The sequence below is a fragment of the Carcharodon carcharias genome, chromosome 7 (assembly GCF_017639515.1).
Source record: "Carcharodon carcharias isolate sCarCar2 chromosome 7, sCarCar2.pri, whole genome shotgun sequence".
Classification (NCBI taxonomy): domain Eukaryota; kingdom Metazoa; phylum Chordata; class Chondrichthyes; order Lamniformes; family Lamnidae; genus Carcharodon; species Carcharodon carcharias.
Genome location: NC_054473.1, coordinates 138863587 through 138890642, shown reverse-complemented (window position 1 = coordinate 138890642; position 27056 = coordinate 138863587). Strand labels below are relative to the sequence as shown.

At 39.4% G+C, this 27056-nt stretch overlaps 1 protein-coding gene across 9 annotated transcripts in view; it reads left to right on the top strand.

Annotated features, from left to right (window-relative positions):
- The window catches only part of chd9 (chromodomain helicase DNA binding protein 9), a 286738-nt gene that overhangs the window by 208813 nt on the left and 50869 nt on the right, over positions 1 to 27056 (top strand). For all 9 annotated transcript variants that reach the window (XM_041192748.1, XM_041192754.1, XM_041192751.1 and 6 more), the window contains 7 exons: positions 1742 to 1997; positions 5807 to 6017; positions 14208 to 14403; positions 15475 to 15642; positions 19104 to 19283; positions 25639 to 25749; positions 26084 to 26280. In XM_041192748.1, the coding sequence (XP_041048682.1) occupies positions 1742 to 1997; positions 5807 to 6017; positions 14208 to 14403; positions 15475 to 15642; positions 19104 to 19283; positions 25639 to 25749; positions 26084 to 26280 (1319 nt within the window). The remainder of the gene's footprint in view (positions 1 to 1741; positions 1998 to 5806; positions 6018 to 14207; positions 14404 to 15474; positions 15643 to 19103; positions 19284 to 25638; positions 25750 to 26083; positions 26281 to 27056) is intronic.

Sequence of the window (27056 nt, the reverse complement as noted above, 5' to 3'; positions counted from 1 at the left end):
GGTTATTATAGAGTAGTTATAGAATAGTAGTGCAATGGTTATTATAGAGTAATAATGTGATTATTATTAACAGAATGAATAATTGGCCATATCTATTTCTGTTTTTATTTAAAAGGTAAAATCTTGAATGTTATTTAGTTAGTAAGTGATATCAATGCAAAATAGAGCAGTGTTTCAGAATGCACTCCTAGGATGCAGGATACCATTTGATTTACCCTTGAATAGGTTTTTTGTAATTAGAAAATACAGTTTTTGGGAGGAAAATCAGGAATCGTATCTCTCCCAAACTTATCCAAATGAAAAGTATATTTTAAATCATTAAACTGCATTTTCACACTTTTTAAAAATATGGGTCAAATTACTTGAACAATGTTGATCTTGCTTGTGATAGTGTTTCAAAAGAAAAATTCTTTTGATGCAGTCAAACTGAAGTTAACTCAGTGGGGGAAGGCAGTTGGAGCCTAAATACTTGGTCCTTGAATTTTGTTTGGCAGTCTAAAAAAAATCGCATGGCCAAGTCTGAGCTGATTTTACATTGGTTAATTGGGTTTCACTTAAAGCCAGAATGGAATATCATACTTATGGCTAGTCAGTTATCAAAATGAAACTAATGTGATATTCTAGATGACAGGCGACCTGACCTCTGTCTAATAGTGCCTGTGTTCCATGTTTAATGGTGAGTGGTTGTTTGAAATTTATGATGTTGGATGCAGTAGGTACTAGATAGATGAGTCATCCTTTTTTTTAAGCATGGGCAAATTTAATTGGAATTACTGTTGTGCTAGAATTGCAGAAAACTCGATAACAGATGCATCTGGATGCAGTGGATGGTCACCAATTTGTACCTCTCTGGATTGATACATATATTTTAAGTACCATATTGATCACAAGTGCTTGACAGCAATGTTGCATTGCAATACATGTAGATCTGACATTTTTAATTGAGTAACATTCTCCAAGATTGTAGCTGTAATCTTTGTGCACTCATGAGAGACGCTGTCACCTGTTATAGAGCACCAGTCAAGGTAGAGTTGCAGAGCATAACCACTGCTCTGTACAGAACAGTTACTGGAGCCCTAAGTGAGAACTGAATGTTCAGTGGAGGCTGATGTAAAAGCAATACTCGCAAGTAGTCGATTTAACTGCCTTCACTTGGAGGTGATGCTACTTCTGACTCCTTTATAATGTTAGGAAAATACATTGTGAAGTGTCCTGCAATGAGATTTAACTTTCCATATGTGTATTAGGCTGATGATAAAATAAACTTGCTGCATAACACAAGCTGCTGGTGTTACTAGACTGAGAAAGTATAGTCATGGCCATCACTGACCAAATGATCATCAATAGTATGCTGTAATGAAGATATATTTTAAGTACCATATTGATCACAAGTGCTTGACAGCAATGTGAACAAAGATTTATTCAACAGGAAGCAATCTCTTAAATATTTGTTGCATATGCAGTTCTATGGAGTCACTATCTTTATTCAGCACATGCTGTAGTATAAAGCTGTTGAGGCAACCCTCTTTCAGAGTTGTCTGCCACACTTCACATTGAACCTTTTACCCCTTCCCTTGCGTATTGGTTCACCTTTCTAATACGTAGTTGATTACATATGTAATATTGGTCTTTAGGTGTCTGATTTCAGTTGGATACAACTCTGGTTGTAAGCACTTATCCATCCCCATCTGTGCACTTAAAGCCAAATCATCATTGTAACGGTGTGCATGGTTTCTTTAAGGTGCAAAAGCTTCAGGCGATATTGAAACCCATGATGTTGCGGCGTCTAAAGGAGGATGTGGAAAAGAAGCTTGCTCCTAAAGAGGAGACTATTATTGAAGTAGAATTAACCAATATTCAGAAGAAATACTATCGTGCAATCCTGGAAAGAAACTTTGCCTTCTTATCCAAAGGAGCTGGTCAGGCAAATGTGCCTAACCTAGTAAACACCATGATGGAGCTCAGGAAATGCTGTAATCATCCATATCTTATAAAAGGTAAAAATGTGTCTACTTTCTGAAATCATTGTTTTATTTAATCTCCCTCCATTGTTGGAAGCAGTGGATTTTACTTTCAAACTCTCTTCGCCTAATGGGTAAAGTAGTTTTCCTTTCAGGACCCTCAAGAATGTCTGCCAAATTTTCAGTTTTCCTGAATCAAGTCCTGCTTTGAATGAGTTACTGCCACCATGTCTTTTAAATAATGTTAGAATTCCATTATTGGTGGTTTCTTCCCCGAGCCAAATTTTATCAAAGGCTTTGTCTGTCAGTTTATCATTTTGAACATGGGTGAGATTGGTATACATGATTCCTGTCTGTCTAATCCTTAAAATAACAATTAGTTGCATTAATAAGTTAAATTGTTAGTGATACAAAACATTTCTTGTGTCTCAGAAAAGATAGATAAAAATCGAATGACTCACCAGTGCTTTTTTCAGCTTCTAAATGCAGAGTTTTATAAGTGGTGGGGGCGTTAGAGGGGATAATAGAAATCAAGCTTATTTACATTTGAGATGCAGTAACTCCATTTTTATTCTTGATGAAATAGACCTAGCCTATTTAAATAGTATGTATAAAACTTTAGTAGATTTGTACATGTTTATCACCTATGTCAGATAGTTTTCTATTGATAAAGCTCATTTTTGCGGCGGCATTAAGAATTAAAGGTATCAATAAATTAACTTGGCCAGCATTAGCTATATTTGCAATTTACAGCAGAACAGTTGAACTAGACTTTCTAGCTCCTTTTTCCTGGCAGGCAAAAATTGCAATTCAGTTGATTTTTTTCTCCTCAATTTGGAGAGTACGTTTGTAACTAAATATCTTTGCCATTTCAATCATGTCCAGTGGCGAACTGAAAGTGATGCACTGACAAGTGCTCATTTTGTTAGTTAAGGTATCCCAGTAAAGATTTGGCAATAGTTGCAATGAGAGGAAGAAAATCCTCGGGTACAAAGACTGTCACTGTGACTTGAATAACCTCACGCTGTCACATATGAAGAAATAGGAGCAAGAGTAGACCAAATGGCCCCTCAAGCCTTCTCTGCCATTCAGCACAATTATGGCTGACCCTGTGCCTCAGGCTCACTTTTATACCTGCTCCCCCATATCCTTTGAATATATTCAGTGATGGAGCATTCCTCAGGGCTATGGAATTCCCAGGATTAACTCACTCCTGGGTGAAGAAATTTCTCCTCATTTCAGTCCTAAATGAACAGTCCCACACAGAGACTGTGCCTTTTTGTTCTATTTCCCCAGCCAAGGAAAACAATCTTTGTGTCTACCCTGTCAAGCTCCTTCAGAATCGTGCATGTTTCAACGAGATCACCTCTCATTCTTTTAAAGTCCAGACAGTATTGGCCCAGTTTACTCAGCCTCTTATCATAGGCCACCACTTCATCTCAGGAACTAATCTAGTGAATCTTTGTTGTACCACCTCCGATGGAAGCATATCCTTCCTTAAATATGGAGACCAAAACTGCACACAATTCATCAGGTGTGGCCTCACCAAAGCCCTCTGCATTGTAGCAAGGCTTCTTTATTCTTCTACTCCAGTCCACTTGCAATGAAAGCCAACAAGCCATTTGCTTTCCCAATTGTTTGCTGTATCTGCATGCTAACCTTTTGTGTTCCTTGTATAAGTACACTTGAGTTCCTCTGAACATCAACATTTACAGGTTTCATGCCTTTTAAAAAAAAAAAAATGCTGCTTTTCTATTCTTACTACCAAAGGGAATAACCTCATGCTTTCCCACATTATATTCATTCCTTGTTGCCTATTTGTTTAACCTTGTCTTTGTCTCTTTGCAATTTCTTTGTGTTCTCTTCAATGCTTACATTCCCACCTAACTTTGTAATATCAGCAAACTTAAATATATTATTCTTGGTCTTTTTGCCTAAGTCATTAATATAAGTGGTTATAAAGCTGAGGCCCCAGCATTGGTCCTTGCAGCAGTCCACTAGTTACAGCCTGCTAATTTGAAAATGCCCCTTTCATCTTTAATCTGATTCCTATCTGCTAAGCAGCCCTCTAACCATGATTGTAAATGTTGAAAAAATGCAAATTAGAACCACTTTCTCTCTAGAAGTAATTCTGCATCAAGTTGAATCCTTAGGATACCTTAGAAATTACTGCATTTAAATTTATTTATTCTATACCCACTTTCTATTTTATGAAAGTCTATGTTTTTGTCTCCTGCAAATGTGATTGACAATAATTAACTTCTACGGTATGGTGTTCCTAAAATCTTTCAATTGCTCATTATATTTAATAGTATTTGTGAATTGCATTATGTGGGGAAGGGTTGCTTGTTTGAGAACTTGCTTTTTGACCAAGTTGGATGTGATATCTTGGGGTTTGGCTGATTAAAGCACTGATCCAGTCTATTATAATGCAGCAGAATTGAGGCTTCTTGATGTGTGAAACTTCACATAGAGAGAAAAAACTTCAAAGCATTAATATTTCAGACAACAAATTAACCTCCATTGCTTTCAGAGAGTCTTTACCATGCTGTGCAGAGTGGTTCAGGTGGGAAAATGGTTGTCTCATTGTTATGAAGGAGTAACTCCTGTTGCCAAAGAAAAATACTTTAAAAATTGGAGACAGCTAGAGGTGGTATAAACTGATTGTTTTGTCCATTGTGTTCATTGGAATTCAATGAAGTATTAAACTGCCAATTATTTTATGTAGCATGTTAAATGCATAACCATAGAAATATTACAATAAGCTCAGGCTTAATTAGTTTGGGCTGTTTTCCTGTACCATTCTATAAAGGCTCAAATTTGACCATACCTTAAATAAATTGTCCAATACCATAACGTTGCAATTCATAACTTTTTTTCTCAAAAATTAGACTTCATTACTTTTAATGATCTTGCCATAGCAATATGGTTGACTTGTTGTACCCAAAGCAAACCTCCTATAATAGAATCTAAAACTCTGTCTAAGTCTGAAGTGGCAATACTTATGCAGTAGCTATAATTTTGCATCTGTAAATTGCTCATCACGAATATTCACTAGCCAGTCTTCAATCAGCTGTGGTTAAAGAAATATCCAGGCTGATACCTGCTTTACTAAACTTTGGAGAATAATTCGAATCTTCGCTGTTGACTAAACAATGTTCAGGAAAAATAATAATGTGGCTTCAATACAATACCAAGATGTATTCATAAACCAAGTTTGCCACTTTCAATTTTAAAAGCCAAGAATTTGATTAAAAAGTGCTTGGGCCTTTATGTTTGTAAATACACAGCACATGGCATGTGACGTACATACCCTCTGAGTCATAGTTGTTTTAACTCCACAAACAAACAAACAAGTTTTTTTGACATTGTTTCATAAAAGCAGAGATCACAGTTTAGAAGGGGCCCACTCTCCCCATTGTGTCAGTGCTAGCTGCTTTTCATCAAACCAGTGTGCTTGTAAGAACTAAACCCTTCATACTTCAATTAAAATTAGGAATTTCTGTTTCCTGCAAAGTTTTTATCAATTGTGAATTCTCAAGATTTTTGAATTATTCCCCTCTCCAGTGTTAAATGATTTTGTTTGGATGTTTTGATGTGCTATCTCAGTCTTGTTGGCTGTATCCTTATAGTATGCAGTCCACAACTAATAATGCTCTTGGCAATTTAAATATTGTAACTTCAGATCCCCCCTCCTTCATCCTTTGGCATCTGAACAATTGTGTTATATTATATAAAATAACATTGGTTTGATTGAAGCAAGAGTTCTGGATGCAGATTTTTTATCGAACAACGTAGTCAAAGGATTATAAAACCAGGATGATATGTGTTCTCTTTGGTACCAGGTGCTGAAGAAAAGATTCTAGGAGAGTTCAGAGAGATGCACAGTCCAGTTGCTCCAGTCTTTCATCTGCAAGCAATGATTCAGTCATCCGGTAAACTAGTCTTAATTGACAAGCTGCTCCCAAAGATGAAAGCCGGTGGTCACAAAGTTCTTATCTTCTCCCAGATGGTGCGCTGCCTTGACATACTTGAGGACTATCTTATTCAAAAGAGGTACAGGTTATGATGTACCAATCTCTTAGAATTAGAAAATCGCATTTGTTTGCATAACTAAAACTGTATAATGCTGTATTTTAAATATTTTAAGCATAAGCCTAAATCTGTGCATTAAAAATTTTGTGAGAGGCTCTTGTACAAAAACCCTGCTGCTAGTTTCAATTTTTGGTCACACCTCTGGCAGTATTTCCATTATAGCTTGCTACATCAACTGTCACAATATAGTTGCTAACTCTAGCCACCAGATGGTTGTATGGAGTACTTTGCTGAAGTCTCTTCCCATCGCTGACATTTCATTAATGAAATAAACTGTTATCTACCAATTACCTGTGGACAGTACCACGGAAATGTTATTAACTATATTAAATCAAAGAATTTTGCAATAAAACTTAACACATCCAAACATAGCAACATGTTGGTCTGTAAATGTTGCAATTGAAGCAGTGATGTTAACTAAACTGCCTAGTGTCAATTTAAATATTGCTAATCTTTATTTGGATAAAATATTAAAAATACTTTTAAGTAAGAATGTTTACATTTTTCAGTAGTTGAAACATTAAAACTAGAGCCCATCCTCCTGTTCAGGTGAACACAAAATATTTCATGACACAAATTGGAGAGCGCAGGAGTTCTCCCAGTGTTTTGGCTAGCAGTTATCCCTCAACCAGCACTACCGAAACAGATTAAATGGTCATTTAGCTCATTGATGTTTATGGGCCCTTGCCTACATAACAGCAGTAACTACACTTGCAAAGAAATTTGTTGGCTGGAAGAATCTCAAGCTATGAATGATTTGATCTACTGTGCATTCCTGTCACTGTCCTGTGAAAACATCAGGATTTGGAAGTAAAATAGGTTGTGGAGTTAGTGATGATGAGCGTTGCTTCATTTAAACAAATTGCACTGATATTCCAATATTTGAATTTAATTGACATTTACAAGTAGGTTCACTGGCTTATTTGTGTGAGTTGCAGCCCACTAATTTCCTGCAACTGTTTTCAATTTGTTTGCATATGCAGCATGAAGGTTTTTGTTAAAGAGTTCACACCCTCCATATTAGAGCAGTCAACATCCAAAGGGAAACAAGAGGAGTTATAATAAGAGTGTAATAGATTGTAAGCCTATTTCTGAAGGCATTGTCAGGTGCAAAATTAATTTCCTTACCTATTACTGCGAACTACATTCCTATGCACCTTTTATAATGCTTAGAGTGCATAATAATTTTTATTTCCAGTACAACAAAATAAACTTTGGTGTTAAAAGGGCAGAGTAGCCTAGAAATTATTTTGGGTGATAGTGCATGAAAATCTGGCATCTTCATTTGACATTTTGCTTTCCACTAATTTAACACAGAGCAGCAGTCTACTTATTTTATCCTGTTGTATTAAAGTAATATTTTAAATACATTTAACCCTGCTAGAAGTTTTGACTGGAAAACCAAAATTGTAATAAACTTCAAGATGCAGGAAAATGAACAAAAGGAAAGGTCAAAAATCAACTTGCTCATGAGGGCGTGCTCCTAGAAAATAAATTTCACAGCAACGCTCATCTTCACTAACTCAACAACCTATTTTACTTCTAAATCCTGATGTTTTCACAGGACAGTGACAGGAATGCACAGTAGATCAAATCATTCATAGCTTGAGATTCTTCCAGCCAACAAATTTCTTTGCAAGTGTAGTTGCTGCTGTTATATAGGCAAGGGCCCATAAACATCAATGAGCTAAATGACCATTTAATCTGTTTCGATAGTGCTGGTTGAGGGATAACTGCTAGCTAAAACACTGGGAGAACTCCTGTGCTTTCCAGTTTGTGTCATGAAATATTTTATGTTCACCTCAATGGGAGGATGGGCTTTAGTTTTAATGTTTCAACTACTGAAAAATGTAAACATTCTTATATAAAGTATTTTTAACATGTTATCCAAATAAAGATTAGCAATATTTAAATTTACACTAGGCAGTTTAATCAACATCACTGCTTCAATTGCAACATTTACAGACCAACATGTTGCTATGTTTGGATGTGTTAAGTTTTGTTGCAAAATTCTTTGATTTAATATAATTAATAACATTTCCGTGGTACTGTCTTCAGTAATTTCTAAATCCACCACTGTTCTAAACTGTTCTTTTGTACTCTGGATTTTTCTCCGTATGCAATAAAAATGATTGATATCCGCACAGCTGAGTTTATGGGCACCCTATGTCACACTGCACTTAATGTAGGTCAAGTCATATTGTTGGCGAACTGTTAGCTGTTTTATTCTTGTCAGCTTTTTGAAACCGTCCATTGGCTTTCTTTTTTTTCCTTCGTTAACATGTATGTTAACTGAATGCAGTCAAAACTCAGCCAAGAAAAGGAATATAATATTTTACAACAGGAAATTCATGCAAGTCAGCATACTGAGCTAATGCTTTATTCTTTTGTCACAGATTTGTACGTATAATTTCCTAACCTGATTAGATTCCCATCTCTGTCAAGCTCTGTAGAGAAATTGGAAATGGTGAATTGGGTGTTTTCTACAGGATGGGATCACTTGGTATTACTCCCTATGCATCTGTACATTCCTTAAGGTGGATATCCAGAATACCATAACAGTGGCTTGCGTGATCAGTGTGATCCTTATCCTCCTCTTAGCTGGAGAATAGTACATGGGTTTTGTTTGGGAGAAAAGGAGATTTCTAAAATAGCTTGTTGAAATGCAGCTGAATAGGAATATTAACATTTTTTGTGTTTTTATGAGAATTTCATCTGTGCATTTAGTGCAGCGGGATCATAAATGTGTTCTTTATGAATGTGTATGCAGTTTCACACACAAAAAAACTTATCTATTTTCCAAAGCTGTAATCCAAGAATTTAATGATGAAAGCTGCAGAATACAACTCCTGTTGGCTCATTGCTGTGAAGGCAATTATAAAATGTGTTATTCATCAAAGCTCTCTTGATTGCAGGGCACCATAGGCTTGACTACATTACCCTGTACGTTTTCTAAGCTATTGACTCACCAAGATCTTGTGATGTCACTTGCTGCACCGCAAATTGTTGCTGAAGAGTAGTCAGTTTGCAATATTTTCCTAGCCTTAAGGACAACAGTATAAACATTGTCATATAGTCACATTAAACAGTAAAAATTCACTATCAGTGACAAGACACGCAAGCATATTTTTTGTGAGCAATTTTTTATATAGTTGATTGGGCTGAATAACCTACTCCTGTTCCAGTGCTCTTTGCCCAGATAATTAATTTAGTATTGTCTGTCGCGAAAAAAGTTTTGAGTAAAATAATGATCGAGGATAATTATCAAGTAAGGGCTGTCCCAAGCATCCTTTAACCTTTTGTGAACTAATTTGGGCACTCAGCTAATTGTATATTTTTATGGCTTTGCATTTTTATTGATTTTCAGCCAGCACATAACATAGTTGTTTATTCACACACTTTCAAAGAATTGTCCAGCTTGTGACCTTTTCTTGTGCAAGCTCTTAACTGGAGCAGACTGAAGAGCAGCCACCTGGAATCCTCACTGAAGTTGGCATGTCAATTATCAATTTCCCAGTTAATTCTATGTTGACATGGCTGGCTGCAGTGCTCCTCCTTCAGTATAGTGTGGTCTGTAAAGACAGGTGCAGGTCAAGTACCCTTTATCTGTAAATCCAAAAACTGCACATTTTTGAATCTCATTGACCTTTAATGCGAGAAGTCTAGTTGCTTGCACTATTTGCCTTGCAATTTTTGTGGTGAACATGTCAAAAAGAAACTTATTACATGTACCCTGTATTTATTATTCAGTGGTACATCTTACTTTCCTAGCCATTTTATTTACTTTAGACTATAGCTAGCCTAGGCTTGTGCAATTGTAATGTAAGTTTATATGTAGTATCTGAAATGCAATCGGCCCCGAAGGTTTCAGATAAAGGATACTCAACTTGTATTTTGTAAATGCAGAAATTAGGCTCTACTGTGAATGAAAATTGGTGTTTACTGGTGGATTGCCAGTGCTGTACCTTTTAGTACTGAAACAAAGCAATCACCTCAGTGTTAATTTGGAGTTGCATTGTGTTTTGACAGATTTAACATAGCATGGCTTAGTGTTTATGCCTTCACATAACTGTCTGACTGGCTGCTTTTTGTTAGTGACAAAGATAAGCCTTAAATGTAGATCAGGGTTTGTCCTTTGAGTCAAATGATGGGTGGTGAAAGCTGACTAGTTTATTAACCTGAATTGTCATTGGATTGCCTTGTGCTGTGACTTAATATGTGTAAGGGTTCAATTTTCTCTTTGTGCTCAATATCTCAGATTATTTGCTAAAATGGCACCCCGATTTGTGTTTTCACTTCTACTTTTAAGCTTGGTGGTATCTCGAATTGTGGGTCTTGACCTTTCATCATTGTTTTTGAAGGAAAAATGTTCATATATGTTTACTTCTTTTAGAGACAGTGGGAGATGCAATACACAGAGCACCTGACTCTGTCATTTTGTTTATTTGTGATTAATTATTTGGAATTAGTATTGAAGGGTGCCAATGACTTGTGAAAGTTTACTTTGTTCCTGATTATTAAAATTTTTCAATCAGGGACGGAGTTGAGCTCCACCCTTCACTTAAATCCTACAACAGTTTGCAAATTTTACCTGCAAACTAGCTGTGAGATTCTCGATTCCTTACATTTCTTTTTCCTTTCAGCCTACCCTTTACTTCTTTCCTCGCTCTCATTGCTGTCCTCTTGGCTTGTTCATCTGCCTTATTTGTTTCTCAAACACTTCAGTGTCCATTGTTATCTGCCCCTCTGTTAGCAACCTTTCGTTTCAGTGCCATACATGGTTTGAAAAATCAAAATGACGACAAGTAATGTGTATGAAGCTTCTTCTATTTATACCATGTTTTTTTGTTAGTATTCAGGGTTCTGCATTTACAGTTATGCCCATACAGAGGGCAACTAACACTATGCAGATCAACATACACATTGAATTTTGTGCAGAAGTGGTGTGTGTTAATATTACTGTTCATCAGAACTCTAATTATGTGACGTTTCAAATGCAGTCGTTTTATTAAGGATATAGTACAAATCTGTCGTGATATTGATACTTTTTTAAGGAGTAGCTTGGATACACTTTTTACAGAATTCATTCTGCTGTAAAAGAGCCTGGTCTGATAGTTAGGTCATGTCTGTTGGCAGTAGTATACTCCAGCCCAATTGTGTCCGAATGTAGGTGCGGAAAGCAATATTGGGAAATGCAGCATTGCATTTAGATGATTTGGCTCCTTCACTTTACCCTCGCCCTCCAATAATTGATTCAGTTGATTTTTTTTTTTGGTGGACTGGCAGCAACTGTCTAATGTGTTAAACTCGCATGAAAGAGTATCACTCAAGAATTAGTATTGAGTGAGTGTACTTAAGTGCACTATTTACTGACACTAAGAGAAAAGGTCCCTTCAGATTCTTACTAGAAAATTTGGGGCATAGGGGAGGAGAAAGGTGAGAGCTGGAAAAATTTCACAGATAGTCGTCTTGCCTATTCTCTTTTATTGAAAATAATTTTAAAATTACTTTTAAAATATCAAAATATAAAATTTAGAAGTTTTTAATTTAAAAATGAGCTTACCCAAAAATATAGCAGTTTTAATAGGGTTGGGTACACAACACTACTTGGCTAGGAGACTGCCATTGGATGTCTTGGAGGAGAGTAGGAAATGGGCTGCCTATCTTGGAAATCAAGCATGGAAGACTTAATCAGGGTAAGTAAAATCAGTAAGAATGTTTCTATGATGGGGAAGGCATGAAACGTTTTGAGTGAGTAGCGATGATACTTGCAGGAACTGCATGCATACAAGTTTGTAAAAAATTAATAGTTTGAATGTGACCATTTCTCTTGAAATAATTTGAATATGACCATTCCCTGCAAAAGTAGTTAATATAGAAATGTCACTCTTCTGATTGTGAGACAGGCGAGCTTGTAATCAATTTGCTTTGGTACTTAAAGCCATGAGAAATGTGTAGTTAATGGAAATTAAATTTGTATCTAAGCACAGTTATGATGGGCTTCTTAATCAGTAAGAAATAAATGATTAATTGTAGTTTGGTGATGTCTTGTTTAAGATAATTATAGAGTGATTAATCAGAGCAGAAAATAAAAGGAGAGCCACAATTACCAAGATTTCTAATTCCAACCCTCAACAGGTGAAAACACTTACAAAACAAATATACATTTTCATTTTATTTAATTTCTTTAATTACATTTAAAAAATCTGCCAATCAATATAGTTTAATATATGTAAATTAGAGGCTAAGCCAAATAAGTTTAATTATTTGCTGATCTATAACTGTCCGCACAGATGTGCATTTGTTTGGTAATATTTTGGGGCTTAGCTGAAGCTCAAAAAAGAAATAATTTCTGAATATTCAAAAGCAAACTGGTGGAAAGGATTAGTGGAGAATGTTTTTAGCTGAGCCCCTGTGCGCAGTGTTTATAGAAAGGGATCTGTTCGTTAAAATTAGATTGTGTACACATTTTATACCGTGGGACATTACTATTTTCTATTTATTGCATGGTTCAGGTTAAGCTAGTGGGAGTAAATTATAATAAGTGTGGATTTTTGACTGGCGGCTGAGTGACTAATGCAGTATATTGTTGTATAATCTGCTGCACTAAAGTGGTTGAAGCATCTTACCCATTGAAGCAGATGCACAGCAAGCTTTGAATTATATGTTGCACCAGTGCAGAATCTAGTATAATGGTGACTGTCAAATCTATTGTAGTATAACTACTCCATTAGAACCAACTTCTTAAACTTTAATTTTAAAGTTTAAAAGGGACCCAATGCATTTGGTGACTGACTTTAAGGACATGTTTACCCTGCAGATTTAGCATTGGTGCTGGTGTTTTTCCATTTTGTGATACTAAAATTGCAGCATAAATTTGGGATTTGACTACATATGAGCCTCTCTAAAGGGGAGTGCAACTCCACTGCTGTGTTAAGATGCGTTTAAGAAATCCTCAAGATATTTGCTCTCCTTACATCTCTTGGACACTGTTTACCTTTACCTAGAATTTACATGTCACCCACCCTCCTGAACATTTAAAGAGCGTTCTCTTCAATAAAATAAAATGCCAGATAATGGAAAAGAAAATGGAAGACTTAAATTTATATAGTCCCTTTCATACTAACTACATTCCAAAATGCTTTGCAATCAAAGATGTTCGTTTTTGAAGTGCAGTCACTGTATAATGTAAGGAGCGTGATTGCCAACTGCACATAGGACAGTTTCATAAACAGTGGTGTGATAATGGCCAGATCATCTGTTTTTAGGCATTGGCTGAGGAATGAATGTTGACCAGGACACGGGAGAACTTGCTGGTAATGTTCCCTCTAAGCTGCCCGGGTGAATGGTCACGCAATAATTGGGAATGTGCCACACGGAGCAAGCAAGGTGCTGCTTGAGATTTGTGCATGTGTGGCTAATGGCTACACCCCCCCCCCCCCCCAACCCCACTCTTCAAATTAGCGCCATGGGATCGTTTAAGTCCACTGGAAAGGCGCAGGTCATTGCCTCTTCTGAAAGATGGCACTCCCTCAGTAATGCACTGGAGTGCCAATCTAAATTTTATACTCAAGGCTCTAGAGTAGGTCACAATCCTCTGATTCTGTGGCAGAGTTTTACAAACTGAACCATGGTTGTAAATGGATGCTGCCTAGTTGGGGACCCAACTATAGCTACGCAGCTACCAGTTTGCCAATGATATAAAATGCGGCAAGTTTCAAAAAAGCAAATTTTTAAATCGGCTTTGTCTAAGCGATCAAGATTTAATAGGTATTGGAGCATGGATGGAACTCCATGCACGTTTGAGTGCTTATGTATAGAGGTCTTCTTCCGTGAATGAAGAATTGGATACTGTGTCTTTGCAACAGTCTATTATCATGATGATGGCCAATGGACATATCAGTGATTTATAGTTGTTCACTGTTCTAAATTATTGGTGTTCCTGATGACAATTTTTAGTTTTATTGCAGTCATTTCGTATCTTGAATGAGTAATTATTACTACAGATTTAACGCGACATAAGGCAATGCAGTGCAAGGTTTTTCAGTGACAGAAACCAAATATGGAAATGTATGAAAGACAAGATCTTTATCCAGAACCAAGTGAAAACTGCATTAATGATTTTTATTGTATGCATCATTTTATTTACAGATACCCATATGAGCGTATTGATGGGAGAGTTCGGGGAAACTTGCGACAAGCAGCAATTGACCGATTTAGCAAGCCTGATTCTGACCGCTTTGTGTTCTTACTGTGCACAAGAGCTGGTGGTTTAGGCATCAATCTAACTGCAGCAGATACTTGTATCATTTTTGATTCAGACTGGAATCCACAGAACGACCTTCAGGTAATTAAAAATTAAAGGAGAAACAAACTTTAAATATAAATTGAGTACAGTTTTGTAATTTGGCACCATTGGAGGAAATTGACTTGGATATTTTTTATTTATTTAAAAAAAAGTGAGCTTTTTCTTGCCTAGGTATATAAAATAATCATTATGAAATAGTATTCGGGGAAGGTTTGCTAATCCATGTATATTCCAACAAATTCAACTAAAATCTCCACTTTTTAAAAAAAATATATATATTTTTATCCAAGCAATATGAGGCATGTTATTTGTTTCCACTATCCAGTTTTATAGTCCATAGCAGCTGGAATGCTCATATAGCTTTGATATTTTCAGTCCATGATCTATATTCCCAACTTTGTGAAATGGGAGAAGCATGTGGGTCTCTGTATTGGAATTAGATGACCATCGAACTGAAACAGTATTGGGAGGACAAAGCAAAAGGTTTAGTGAGTAAAATTGAGTGGTAGAGTCAGAAAAGACAGTTTGTCAGGTTGCAAATCCTGCTGCAAAGTGTCAGAAGTCAAAATGCACAATTTACAGAACTGATCCCTCTTCTCTGAAACACTTGTCAGCCAGGGCTGGGAGTAGATTGCTGAAAGTTACAGCACTGATCAATCATCCATTCTAGATGCAGCTCACTCGCATACAAGGCCTTTGCGATATACATCCCAAGAAAGTCTGGAGCCACTTGAATCCCAACTTGGGCTTGGCTGCAAAGCTCCCCCAGTAAAATATCTAAGATCAAAAAAACAAACAGGCCAACCAGAAGATTTTGTGCCATTAGAGCTGTACAAAGCAAAAGCAGTATTAAGTTGAAAATAGGTTTCACTTTAAGCAATTCTGTAAAGTAATGCTACATTGATTAACTAGTCAAGGGAGCGTGTCTTCCTCCCTTGAAAGTCTTTTGTGAAGTGGTCCTGTTTATACTGGTATTTTAGATCACAAAGGTGGAAATAGATGTGTGGCATATTGATTTAATAAAATGTGTGTTGAGTTTCTAATTTTATGGCTTAATGCTTAAAATCTGTGGTGCACGGTCACATTAGTAAATGGCTTTTCTTTTTGAAGGCTCAAGCTCGATGTCACAGGATTGGTCAGAACAAAGCCGTGAAAGTTTACAGGCTAATAACTCGGAACTCATATGAACGGGAGATGTTTGACAAAGCGAGTCTGAAGTTGGGTCTTGACAAAGCTGTGCTGCAGAGTATGAACGGGCGAGAAAACAGTGTTGGAGGGGTATGAAGAGAAAATATTGATTTTTAATCCCATATGTAAAAAGTTACATGATGTCCTAAACTATTAACAGTGCAGTGACTGGTTACATTAATGATACAGTTCGTCAGTTATTTTCTGGAAAATTGAATCTAATCTGTGTTCAACACAAATTAGAGTGTACAGCAATCATGCCACATTTCTCAAGTCTTATCAAATTGTCAATAACAAAATGTAAGTTTTAAAAATCAGACACGTGACACCCTTAGTCAAGAAAGGATACAAGGGCATTACATAGTAACTACAGGTTGGTCAATTTTACATCAGTGGTGTATAAGGTTTTTACAAATGATAATTAGGAAAAAAGTCAATAGGCATTTGAAGAGGTTTGTGTTAATTAAGGAAAGCCAGCATGGTTTTGTACAAGGCAGATTGTGCTTGACTAACCTAATTAAATTTTTTGGTGAAGTAACAGAAGATGTTGATGAAAACAAAACAATGGATGTTGTCTATATGGATTTCAAGAGAGCCTTTGACAAAGTACTACATTAAAGGCTGATTAACAAAATTGAGGCTCATGGGATAGGAGGGTCAGTGTCAGCTTGGATACAAAAATTGGCTTCAGGACAGAAAACAAGAAGTTGTAGTAAATAGTTGTTTTTCAGACTGAAGGATGGTAGACAATGGAGCTCCCCAGTTTCAAAATTTATTGATAGTTCCAAACTTGGAGGTGTGGTTAACAGTGCCAATAATACAAATCGAGTACAACAGTACATGGATAGTTAGCAGAATGGGAAGCCATGTGGCAGATGGAATTTGATACAGACAAGTGTGAGGTAATGCCTTTCGGTAGAAGGAATAGGGAGAGGAAATATAGATTAAATGGCACAGGTCTACAGAATGTACAGGGACAGAGGAACCTGGCGATTCAAGTGCATGGCTCTTTTGAAGGTTGCGGGACATATTAAGAGAGCAGTTAACAAAGCATATGGGATCCTGTGCTTCAGAAATAGAATTTTGAGTACGAAAGCAGGGGAGTTATGCAGAACTTGTCTCCCTCTTGTTCACCCCTCAAGGCAAAGATGACCACGTCCTTCACCTGGGTGTTTGGCAGGGTTCCAGTGGGTATGTCGGTAACTGCTAAATCTGTGCCTGGAAGATCCTGCTGCAAATAGGACAGGATACCGCAGGCAATCGAGTTTTGGCCAAGTTGCTGGCTTGGGTTTTCCTCTCCTTGCATTTTCTCTCGGCCTCCATGTGCTTGCTTTCGAAGGACGCCGCATCCGTTTTATTTGATTGCTGCAGGTGCAGTGATCCTGAGCAATTTTCTCCCAGGACTCTGAAGTTGATATCAAAACTCCTAAATGAAGCCTTCAGAGTGACTTTGTAGCACTTCCTTTGACTGCCATAACAGCACACTCCAGACTCAAGCCGTCCATAGAAGATTGGTAGTAAGTGTTAGGCATTCTGGCTGCATGACTAGCCCAACTCAGTTGAACCTGTATATAGCTCTGGTTAGGCCACAACTGGAGTGTAGTGTCCAGTTCTGGTCACAATACTTTAGGAAGGTTGTGTGGGTCCCTGAGAGGATGCAGAGGAGCCTCACCAGAATGGTTCCAGTGATGAGAGATTTTAGCTGCAAAGTTATGTTGGAGAAACTGGGTTTGTTCTCCTTTGAGCAAGGGAGATTGAGGGGAGATTTTATAGAGATGTGCAAGATTATGACTGGTATAGCTAAGATAGAAAAGGAAATATTGTTTTCATTTGCTAATTGCACAAGGACTAGGGGGATACAAGTTTTGGGTAAGAGATACAGAGGATGATGTGAGAGAGAACTTTTTTAAGCAGTGAGTGGTAAAGATTTGGAACTCGCTGTCTATGAAGGTGGTGGAAACAGAGGCAATGAACAATTTCAAAAGAAAATTGGATGGACACTCAAGCAAAATAAATTTGCAGGGACTGATTGAATTGATCTACAGATGGTCAACGTGAACTCGATGGGTCGAATGTGCCATTATGACTCTGACTCTAGGTATGTCTTGAGTTTAAGGAAATTTTCAGCCTTTACTGTTCCATCTTTTATTTTGTGACTATTAAAAAATAATTTTCCAAATAAGCTAGACAAACTGCTCTATTTGTTTCTATTACTTTTTGATTAAAGATGTTTTCCCTCGCTGTCCGATGGAATTCCATTCCATCTTACTGACCCCATGTATTAAACTTTTTTTCATAAGTAAAGCGTTTTTTGCCCCCCACTTTCTCTCTGATTTGTTTCCATTCCCCAAAAAAATTCCCTTATTCTTAGGATAAGTTTCTCTGGGTGCCGGCCAGCTGCTGCAGCTTCACCCAACCTACAGTCCAATTGTAGAGGTGTCGAAGGCAGTTTCAATGTTCAGGTAGATCATGTTATGGAGATGGAAGAGAGTTATGCTGTCTTTGTTCAGAGGATTTTGGGGACAGAACTCAATTTGGTGTTGAATAGGATGGGCAAAGTTGGAAACAGTCTGGTTCAGCCTGAGGCACTGGCTGGGGAGAGAGATGCAGTTGATGACAAGGGTATGTAAGTTTGTTGTGGGTGCCGAAGATGTCTTTGGTTGTCCCCATGTTTAGCTGGAGAAGCTGCAGCTTCTGGTCTACAGGTTTATAGTCAGCTTCCATAAATTGCTCTACCAGTATACCATTCCTCAATCCCTCCACAGTTTCGATTATTAGAGGGCTTGTCTGACAAACGTAAGATGACCCTGTGCCTGAAGGTAATATCATCAAGGGACAGTATATGAATGAACCAAGTGAATGAGCCATGGTCAGTCCAGTCAGGTAAACAAACGTGGTCTGTAACTCTCAATTAGTCACTGGTAAAGCTGAAGGAGTTTTGAGGCAAGACAAGCTAACTTCTGTGCATTCACAAAGGAAGATCACTTGTGATTTGGCCTAAGACTACAAAAAGTTATTAAACAGTTGCTGCTTATTTGGGCATTCCTTTCACGAAACCTTGTACTGAATTTGACTAACTGTAAACAAAATCTCTCAAGAATGATTTAGCAACTGCCTTAAAAAATGATGAACTGAAAGTAGATGTAGTGGCCTAGAACTAACATTGATATGGCACACTTCTCTTTCATATCTGTGAAAATACTGTTATGGAATAACCAGAACTTTGATCTGTGTAATACTGGTAGATCAGATTTATGCATTGAGTTAGCACATTCAATTTGATCCTTAAACACACAGCTAGCTTTTTTTTTTAAAAAAAGGTTTACATTTTGGGAGATCTCAAGATGACCGCCATCTAACTAACCCACCTCGGCTCTCTCCTGTCCCCATGGCCACCTCTGATCTGCATCCAGGGTACTTGGACGCAAATCAAACCTAGCTCCACCTTCCTGGACCAAAAATTACCATCAGCAGCTTATTATAGATTGCCATTTTGTTTAATGCCTTTTCTAAAAGAGTAAATCTTTTTTAAAATCTATTAATTTATGTAGATGCAGCAAATGTCCAAGAAAGAAATTGAAGACCTGCTTCGCCGAGGTGCCTATGGTGCAATAATGGATGAAGAAGATGAGGGTTCTAAATTTTGTGAGGAAGACATTGATCAGATTCTCATGCGACGGACAAAAACCATTACTATTGAATCTGAAGGAAGAGGTTCGACATTTGCAAAGGTAACTTAAGAATATCAGACGACGTAGGTGGACAGAATTACATTGCTGTCACATTGTGTATAGGGAAAGGCCACTGTGAAAAGAAAGCGGGCTTCATGTTGGGATAGGGTGCTGGTCTCAATAGCTGGTTATAAAGGCAAGGCTTAAATAAGTGATGGTTTTATGAGGGGTGTCCAAAACTATCCTTCGCATTTCATTAGTGTTTTCTCAATGTCCAGTAAATGAGTAGCGGAATAGTTTAGATTTTTATACTTTTTCCAATCAGTTTTGATGAAATCAAATGGAACTCTACATTTATGAATGCCACATTGAAATGCTGTGGTTAAATACCTTGTTAATTAAATCCCATACCTTTTTAATATTCTTTCCCATGTAAAAATATATCTTCCCCTAGAATTAAAAATATACTATTTCCTATGCTTAGATTTTCTTCTATTGCTCACTGACCTGCATATAGCATCTCTCACACTTGGCGGAATTCTTCCATCCTGCCTGCAGCGGGTTTTGTGGAAGGCAGGAGTGGAGAATCCAGCGGGAAGCAAAAAAATCAGAAACTCACCATCATAAACACGCGTCACAATTCTCCCGATGGTGTGTTCATGGCAGGTTGGTTATCCTGCCTACTAATGGCACAAACGCCATTTCCATTCATTAATATGTCATGAAAGCTCATTAAAACTGTTGGAATCTTGCCACGCCTTTCAATCTTCCATCACACCAGTGGGAAATTACGTTGACACCAAACCCATTTCAAAATGGGTGGCATGCATAAGCCGGATCTCAGCTTGCAAATAACTTCGAGGTGCGTGGAACATGTCTGCCATAGTGCTGTGCAGGTCTTTTAGCAATGAACCTCACACTGTTGGGGCAATAGGGCTGGACTGTTCCTTCTCTTTGGTTTCTTTGTCCTGAGGAACACCACTGTGCTGTGCTACTCATGCAGGCCTCAACATTCAGAGACTAGCACTTCAACCAGGGGTGTGCTATGAGGAGAGGGGTTGGGCTGGCAAACATGAGGGGGTCAGTGGGGAGGGAAGGCTGTGGAATGGCAGTTGGGGGTGGGGCGGACACGAGGGGGCCAACGGGGAGGGCAAACACGATAGGGGCCTTTCTGAGGTCGATCTCTAACCTCTTGTTGCTGCTAAAGTGAGCAGGAGCCTGCTTAGTAAGTAAGGAGGAAGACCTCTGCGATGAAAGTCACTTAAAGTCAATGGCTTCATTTGCACTGCTAAAGGGCAATTCGGAATTCAGTGGCTACACATCACAGTCACTGCATCTCAAGTGTAACACACAGGAATATAGAATTTGGGAATGCGGGCAATTGTGAGGGAGGCACAGCTGTGTCATATATAGCATTCCATCAATGAAGGCCTGTCACATGTTTACCAGATGTGAGACTCCTAATGGGCCAAAGGGCATCTACTCATTGACCATGAGCAACTGATTGGTCATTAATATGCTACCTCAGAGATTGGACCACAGAGCTAGGTTGGGTCAGTCATCTCACTTAAACTTTAGCATCCACTCCAGGGCTCAAGATGTTAGGTATCTGCGATGCCATCTTGGTCACCTCGCTGTGTGCGCTAGTGTCTTGAACAAGGAGGCATCTGCCACCATGCAAGTTGGGTAAGAAAAACTACAGACCCTTGCAGTCTCAAAACGTGTCATCCTCTGAGCTTCGCTTTCTTGCCCCTTGAATGTCTTCAATGTTTCCTTTCAGAGAGAAAGCAAAAGCAGTTTTGGACCCAGGGCTCAGTGCAACCTTTGTCAGTGTCCTAATGCAATGGAGGAGTCGAAGGAGAGAGAGGTGACTCCGCATGCAACTCCAGCAGAAGGGACATGGTCAAGGGGAGCCACAAGATGAACAGGAGGATCAGGAGGAGAGACCCAGACAATGGGGGCGAATCGCCAGACCATAGGGTTTATCGTCCAAGAGTCTCCAATTTACAAAGGAGCGAGAGGCAATGTGTGCACGCCTGAGCTCGTCCTGAGATCTGGAGTATCACATATGCCACTTTCTTTGTGAAGGCCTGATGCCATGTGGACTTGGAGGGTATCCTCTGCCAGTGGCTTTGAAGGTGACCATTGCACTCAATTTCTTGGCCTGTGGTTCTTTCCAAGGATTAACAGGCGACCTGTGTGGCCCCTCTCAACTCGTAACACATTGATGCATAAAGGAGATCACAGATGCCCTTTACAGGAAGGCCCATCATTATGTCAGGTTTGCTCTGGATAAAGATAGCCAGCTTGCAAAACTCATGCAAGAATGACCCAAACCTCCCTGTCGCTTGCCATTTTAACATTCCACCCTGCTCTCTTGCCCACATGTCTGTCCTTGGCTTGCTGCATTGTTACAATGAAGCTCAACGCAAACTGGAGGAACAGCACCTCATCTTCCGACTAGGCACTTTACAGCCTTCCGGACTGAATATTGAATTCAACAACTTTATATCTTGAACTCCCTCCTCCATCCCCACCCCCTTTCCGTTTCTTCCCCCTCCCTTTTGTTTTTTCCAATAGTTTATATAGATTTTTCTTTTCCCACCTATTTCCATTATTTTTAAATCTATACCTCTTATGCCCTGTTAGTCTCATTTCACCCCACCCCCACTAGAGCAGTACCTGTGTCCTGCCATCCATTCTTAATTAGCACATTCTCTTAGATAATATCACCACCTTCAACACCTCTTTGTTCTTTTGTCTGTGACATCTTTTGATTATCTGCTCCTATCCCTGCTTGCTTGTCCCTACAACCCCCCCCGCTTACTTTAAACCAGCTTATATTTCACCCCTCTCCTAATTTTACTCAGTTCTGTTGAAGGGTCATGAGGACTCGAAACGTCAAGTTTGCTCTTCTCCGCCGATGCTGCCAGACCTGCTGAGTTTTTCCAGATAATTCTGTTTTTGTTTTGCAAAACTCACTGGTTTTGCTGCCATCTCAGGCTTCCCTAGAGTGCAGGGTTCAATAGGCTGCACGCATGTAACTATACGGGCTTTATGGCAGCAAGCCCTAATGTTTATAAACTGCAAGGGCTATCAGTCCATCAACGTGCAACTGGTATGTGATCACCGGAAGCACATACTGCACGTTTGTGCACGGTTCCCTGGGAGTTACCATGACTCCTGCATCCTGAGTCATGACCAGATGCCTGAGATTTTCAAGGGGCCATTACTTCTGCAGGGATGGTTTCTTGGGGATAAGGGGTACCCATTTAACTACTACCTAATGACACCAGTGCGTCGCCCTCAGAGTTGCTCCGAGGAGAGGTACACTGCTGCTCACAGGTCCACACACTCCCTTATAGAGCAGACCATTAGGCTTCTGAAGATGCAGTTCAGATGCTTGGATGCTAAGGTGGCTCACTCCAATACACTCGCGACAGGGTTTCCTGCATCATCGCAATGTGCTGCGCCCTTCACAATCTGGTAATGCAAAGAGGTGAGTTCACCCCCCCGCCAGAGGATGACCTGGAGGAGGATCAGAGCTCATCAGAGGATGAAGATCCGGAGGCCCAGGAACCTCAGGAGGCTGCTAAGGGTCAGTATGAGCATGATCACGCCATGGAGGAAGGAAGATGTGTGAGACGTGCCCATGATACGTTAGTCGCTGACGGGTTCCAGGAAGAGTAAAGTCAAATGAGGGAATATGACCACGTCTCTCCTCGCCCTCAGTGCCATCTTCTTTCAACTCAGGGGATGTCCACCCACTTGCAGCGAGAACAAGTCCTGCATTCACACTTGCCTCATGAATTGCCAGGCCATGATCTTTGCTTTGGTCCGTGGGACCCTGTGAGTGAGCTCACTCTGGGAACTGAGAATCCACTTAGGAACAAGGTCGGTGCGAGAGAAGACTTGAAGCCTTCGACACCATCTAATGCTGCAAAACTGCTGCGACTAAGATGTGGACACGCCTAGGGATCTCCTCGTCCCGTGCATGTCTTTTCTTCTGCCACCACTACTGAGGAGACACACATGCTGCTCGATTATCAATACTAATGTGCTGCCCTCACTCAATGGGGTTCTTTGGGGAAGAAGGGTGAGAAACGCTAACATCACACACTTCCAAAAGATGTAGACACATCCCCTTGATCTCACACAAGGGTGCAGAGACCAGTTCAAATTGAGGTTGACATCACAGGAATGGGACACTATCACTGAGGGGAGGAAGGCTAAACCTCAAAACAAGAGGACTCCAAAGTAAAATATCACAACGCCTTCAGTTGACAGGAACATTCACATAAGCATCAAATGTATTAACAAAAGTGCAATTTAGTCACACATCTAGAACACCCATGACCCAAAAGTGACATCCATTTTTCTTAATGCCCCGACTTTAGCGCTACAGCTGGGTGCAGCCCGACATCCACAGCAGAGGTGGAGGCAGCCTGCTGACTGCCAAATCCTGATGTCTGTGATGACCTTGGTGGACGTCCTCTGGTGACCTGTGGCCAGAAGTGCCCTCGGCGGCCTGAGAAGCTGGAGTGGATGGAGTCCCAGGCAGAGGGGTCTATGAGCGGCTGCACACCCTTGGCATGTCCTTGAAGGAGACCTCCAGGGTGTCCAGCTGACGCCCCTCCTCCCTGTGGGTGTCCGAGGGCCCCACCCTGACTCCTGCAGGAGATAGTGCACATGGAAAGAGGTCAAGGTGATATGTCGCCTATATCCTGATGATGCCCATCAGGGTGTGAGACTATGGAGTTCAGGGCTGAACACAAATCAGGCAAGACCTGCTGGACCAAGGTCTCAATGGTGGACGCCAGCCTTCCCATGGTGACCTAGAGGTGCTTGCATGTTGGAGCCACAACATCAGACGGAATGCAGATGGACTCCTCCATCGTTTGCTCTAGTCTGCTGAGTGACTGCCGAATCGCTGCCTGATGTTCCGCTGCCTGTCTTTGCATCTCCAACATAGATTTGGCGGCCACTTCCAGGGGCTCATCACCTGACTCGGACCGAGAGGGTGGCTGGTCTCCAGCAGCCCTCCGAGTGCCAGAGACCTGGCTGTCCCTGCCTCCAACTGCTGCGGGGAGATGTCATTGAGCTGTTCTCCAGAAAGTGAGCCCAAGACCCTCCCGCGCCACCTCGCCGGCTCTTTCAACAGCCCCAGCCCCTCCTATCCCTGTTCCTCCTCCCCTTCCTGCCCTTGCCCTGCTATGCATCCCATCCCCATCCACGCCCATTTATTTGATTACAGAATGCCAAGTTAATATGGGTAATTATAAAAGTTCCTATATCCACATTTCTGATGGAAATTGCCCATATCAATTTATCATTCTGTAATTGATAAATTATATCCACAATGGGAGACGGTGATACAAGAGTGACAACAGCAACTAAAGCTTTGAATATTTGGCGAGCACAAATGAAAGATTTTTAATGAACAGACAGTTGTAAGTTTCCAGTGTATTAATGTAAATTTATCACTGCCACTCAGCTGTTTGTCTTTTCATAGCTTTATCTAAATGACTTATCTAATTTGTAACATGTCTGTACACATTGATCTAAATTTAAAAATGTGGTGTTTGCATAATTCATTATAACTCGATTGTATTTAAACCGCAGTCTGTATGTCCGTGCAGTTCTTGAGTCCCAGCAGCCTTGCCTCTCATATCCCTGTTGGATTCTGTTTGCATGCTTGTTTTTAATCAGATCCTTTCTTAGTTTGCTGTTTTGGTCTATTTGAAATTTGTAGGCCTAATGAGTTGAAAGGAGCTGTTGCCTCTCTGAGTCTGACAGAGTTAGAGGGGTTTTCTTGTGCTACATTTTGCAAAATGAGTTTAAGGGGCAGTCAGTGGTGAACAATAACTTCACAACAAATTGTCACAAGAATGATTAAAGAAAAGTAGACTGCCCTAGTGTAATTCTAGCACCTTTCAATGTGAGAGAAGTAACGTCTACAATTAAGTCCTTCAACAACACTATTATGTATCGCAATTACAGTATTCATATGAGGTCCATAAAGGGGATGGAGCTTGAACATCTGAGATAGAGACCATTTCCTTAGTTTTGCTTCAGGGTAATGTTCTGCTAGAATCAAAGCTCCAGTCTGGCTCAGTTTCTCATGAGTAGGTCAAATTCCATTTTTACTGAATAAAATGTGTTAAATTTTAATCAAATTTTTGTAAATTGGATTTTCTTGACTTCAACTTTTGAGAGAAAAAAGTGTTCAAAATTGAATCTGTGAACTCTTGAGAGTTGGTTCATTCAGGAGTTAGGACCATAACTTAACCTTTTGTGGTATAGGTTCCAAGTTTAAAGATGACTTTTAAAGTGATCAGTGTTTGGATTAATTTCTTTTCTAATGATTTTTGAATAGTAAGTCACACTTCTTTAACAATTAATTTAACTATTTCAGGCAAGTTTTGTTGCATCAGGCAACAGAAGTGACATTGCTTTGGATGATCCTAACTTCTGGCAGAAATGGGCAAAAAAGGCAGAAATTGACCTTGAAGCCATACATGGAAGGGTAAGTCACCATTTTCAGTTTAGCATTCACGTATACTGAGTATTTCACAAATGTGACCTCCGAACAGCTGTAAGATTCAAGGTTTTCTTCCAGAATAACCTGCAGAAAAAATGGGCAGAATATTGCTGTCGGCGTGCGGGAGCGGGTCCATACACCGACGTGTAAAATGACACAAGGTGACATCGAGCGTGCGTCCCAATGTCATCATGCGCCATTTCGTTAATTCATTCGGTGGGCATGCGCCAGAGGCACCAATCGGCTCCCCACCTGCTTCTGCCCGCCAAAGGAAAAATTCTCTCCAATAAATTTTCATTTTTGATCATTCTCTTTACAGAACAGCTTAGTGATTGACACTCCAAGAGTAAGGAAACAAACCAGGCCTTACAATGCTGCTAAAGATGAGTTGGCGGAATTATCAGAGGCAGAGAGTGATGGGGAGGATAGACCTAAACTACGCAGGCCATATGACCGATGCCATGCATATGGAAGAACAGAGTGCTTCAGAATTGAGAAGAACCTGCTAATTTATGGGTATAAAATATCTTTAAAAATTTATGTAATAATCAGAAAACCATGTCTCAGACATATTATCATCAAGCAATATTTTGGGTTCTTTGTGTGTTTTTGAATAGATATAATACATAATACTTTGAACAGCTATGTCTACATCATGTTTCATAAGAATTCGTAATTTCTCCATTACTGATTGTTTCAGCACTTAAAAGAAACTAAGATTGCCTTGTTTTTTATAGACTAGCAAATTTCCCATGGCGTTGATAAAGGTGAGTCAGAGAATAGACTATGTAATAACAACAGGAATTTTTTATGGCTGCAAATCATTTAAAAAAAACAGCAACGTTTCCAGTGGTTAAAAGTGTAAAAATATTAACATATCTTTCAATCAAGGTAATAAACTAACACAAATCATGAGCTGTTAAATACTTTGAGATAAATATGAAATTTATTAACAGATCTCCTGTGTTGTTGCCTAGAATAGATCAGGTGAAGTGCTATGTATAAGGACAGATGATGATATACCAAAGAGCCAGTGTCTCTTTAGGCCATCGTCAAGCAACTAACCAGTTTTAAGTAAGCCCGAGGTGAGGATAATTAGAGATTAATTGTGGTTTGGTCAGGGAATATTGCAGACTGGAACTATCAGTTTCTTGCTGCAGTAGAGAAATGCCCCTCACGAACCTGTTTAAGGGCTTTCTGCCCTATCGAGGCATGAAAGGGAAAGAAAGAAAGAAAGAACTTGCAGTTATATGGAGCAGGAGCTAAAACATCCAAGGAAAATGGATGAAAAG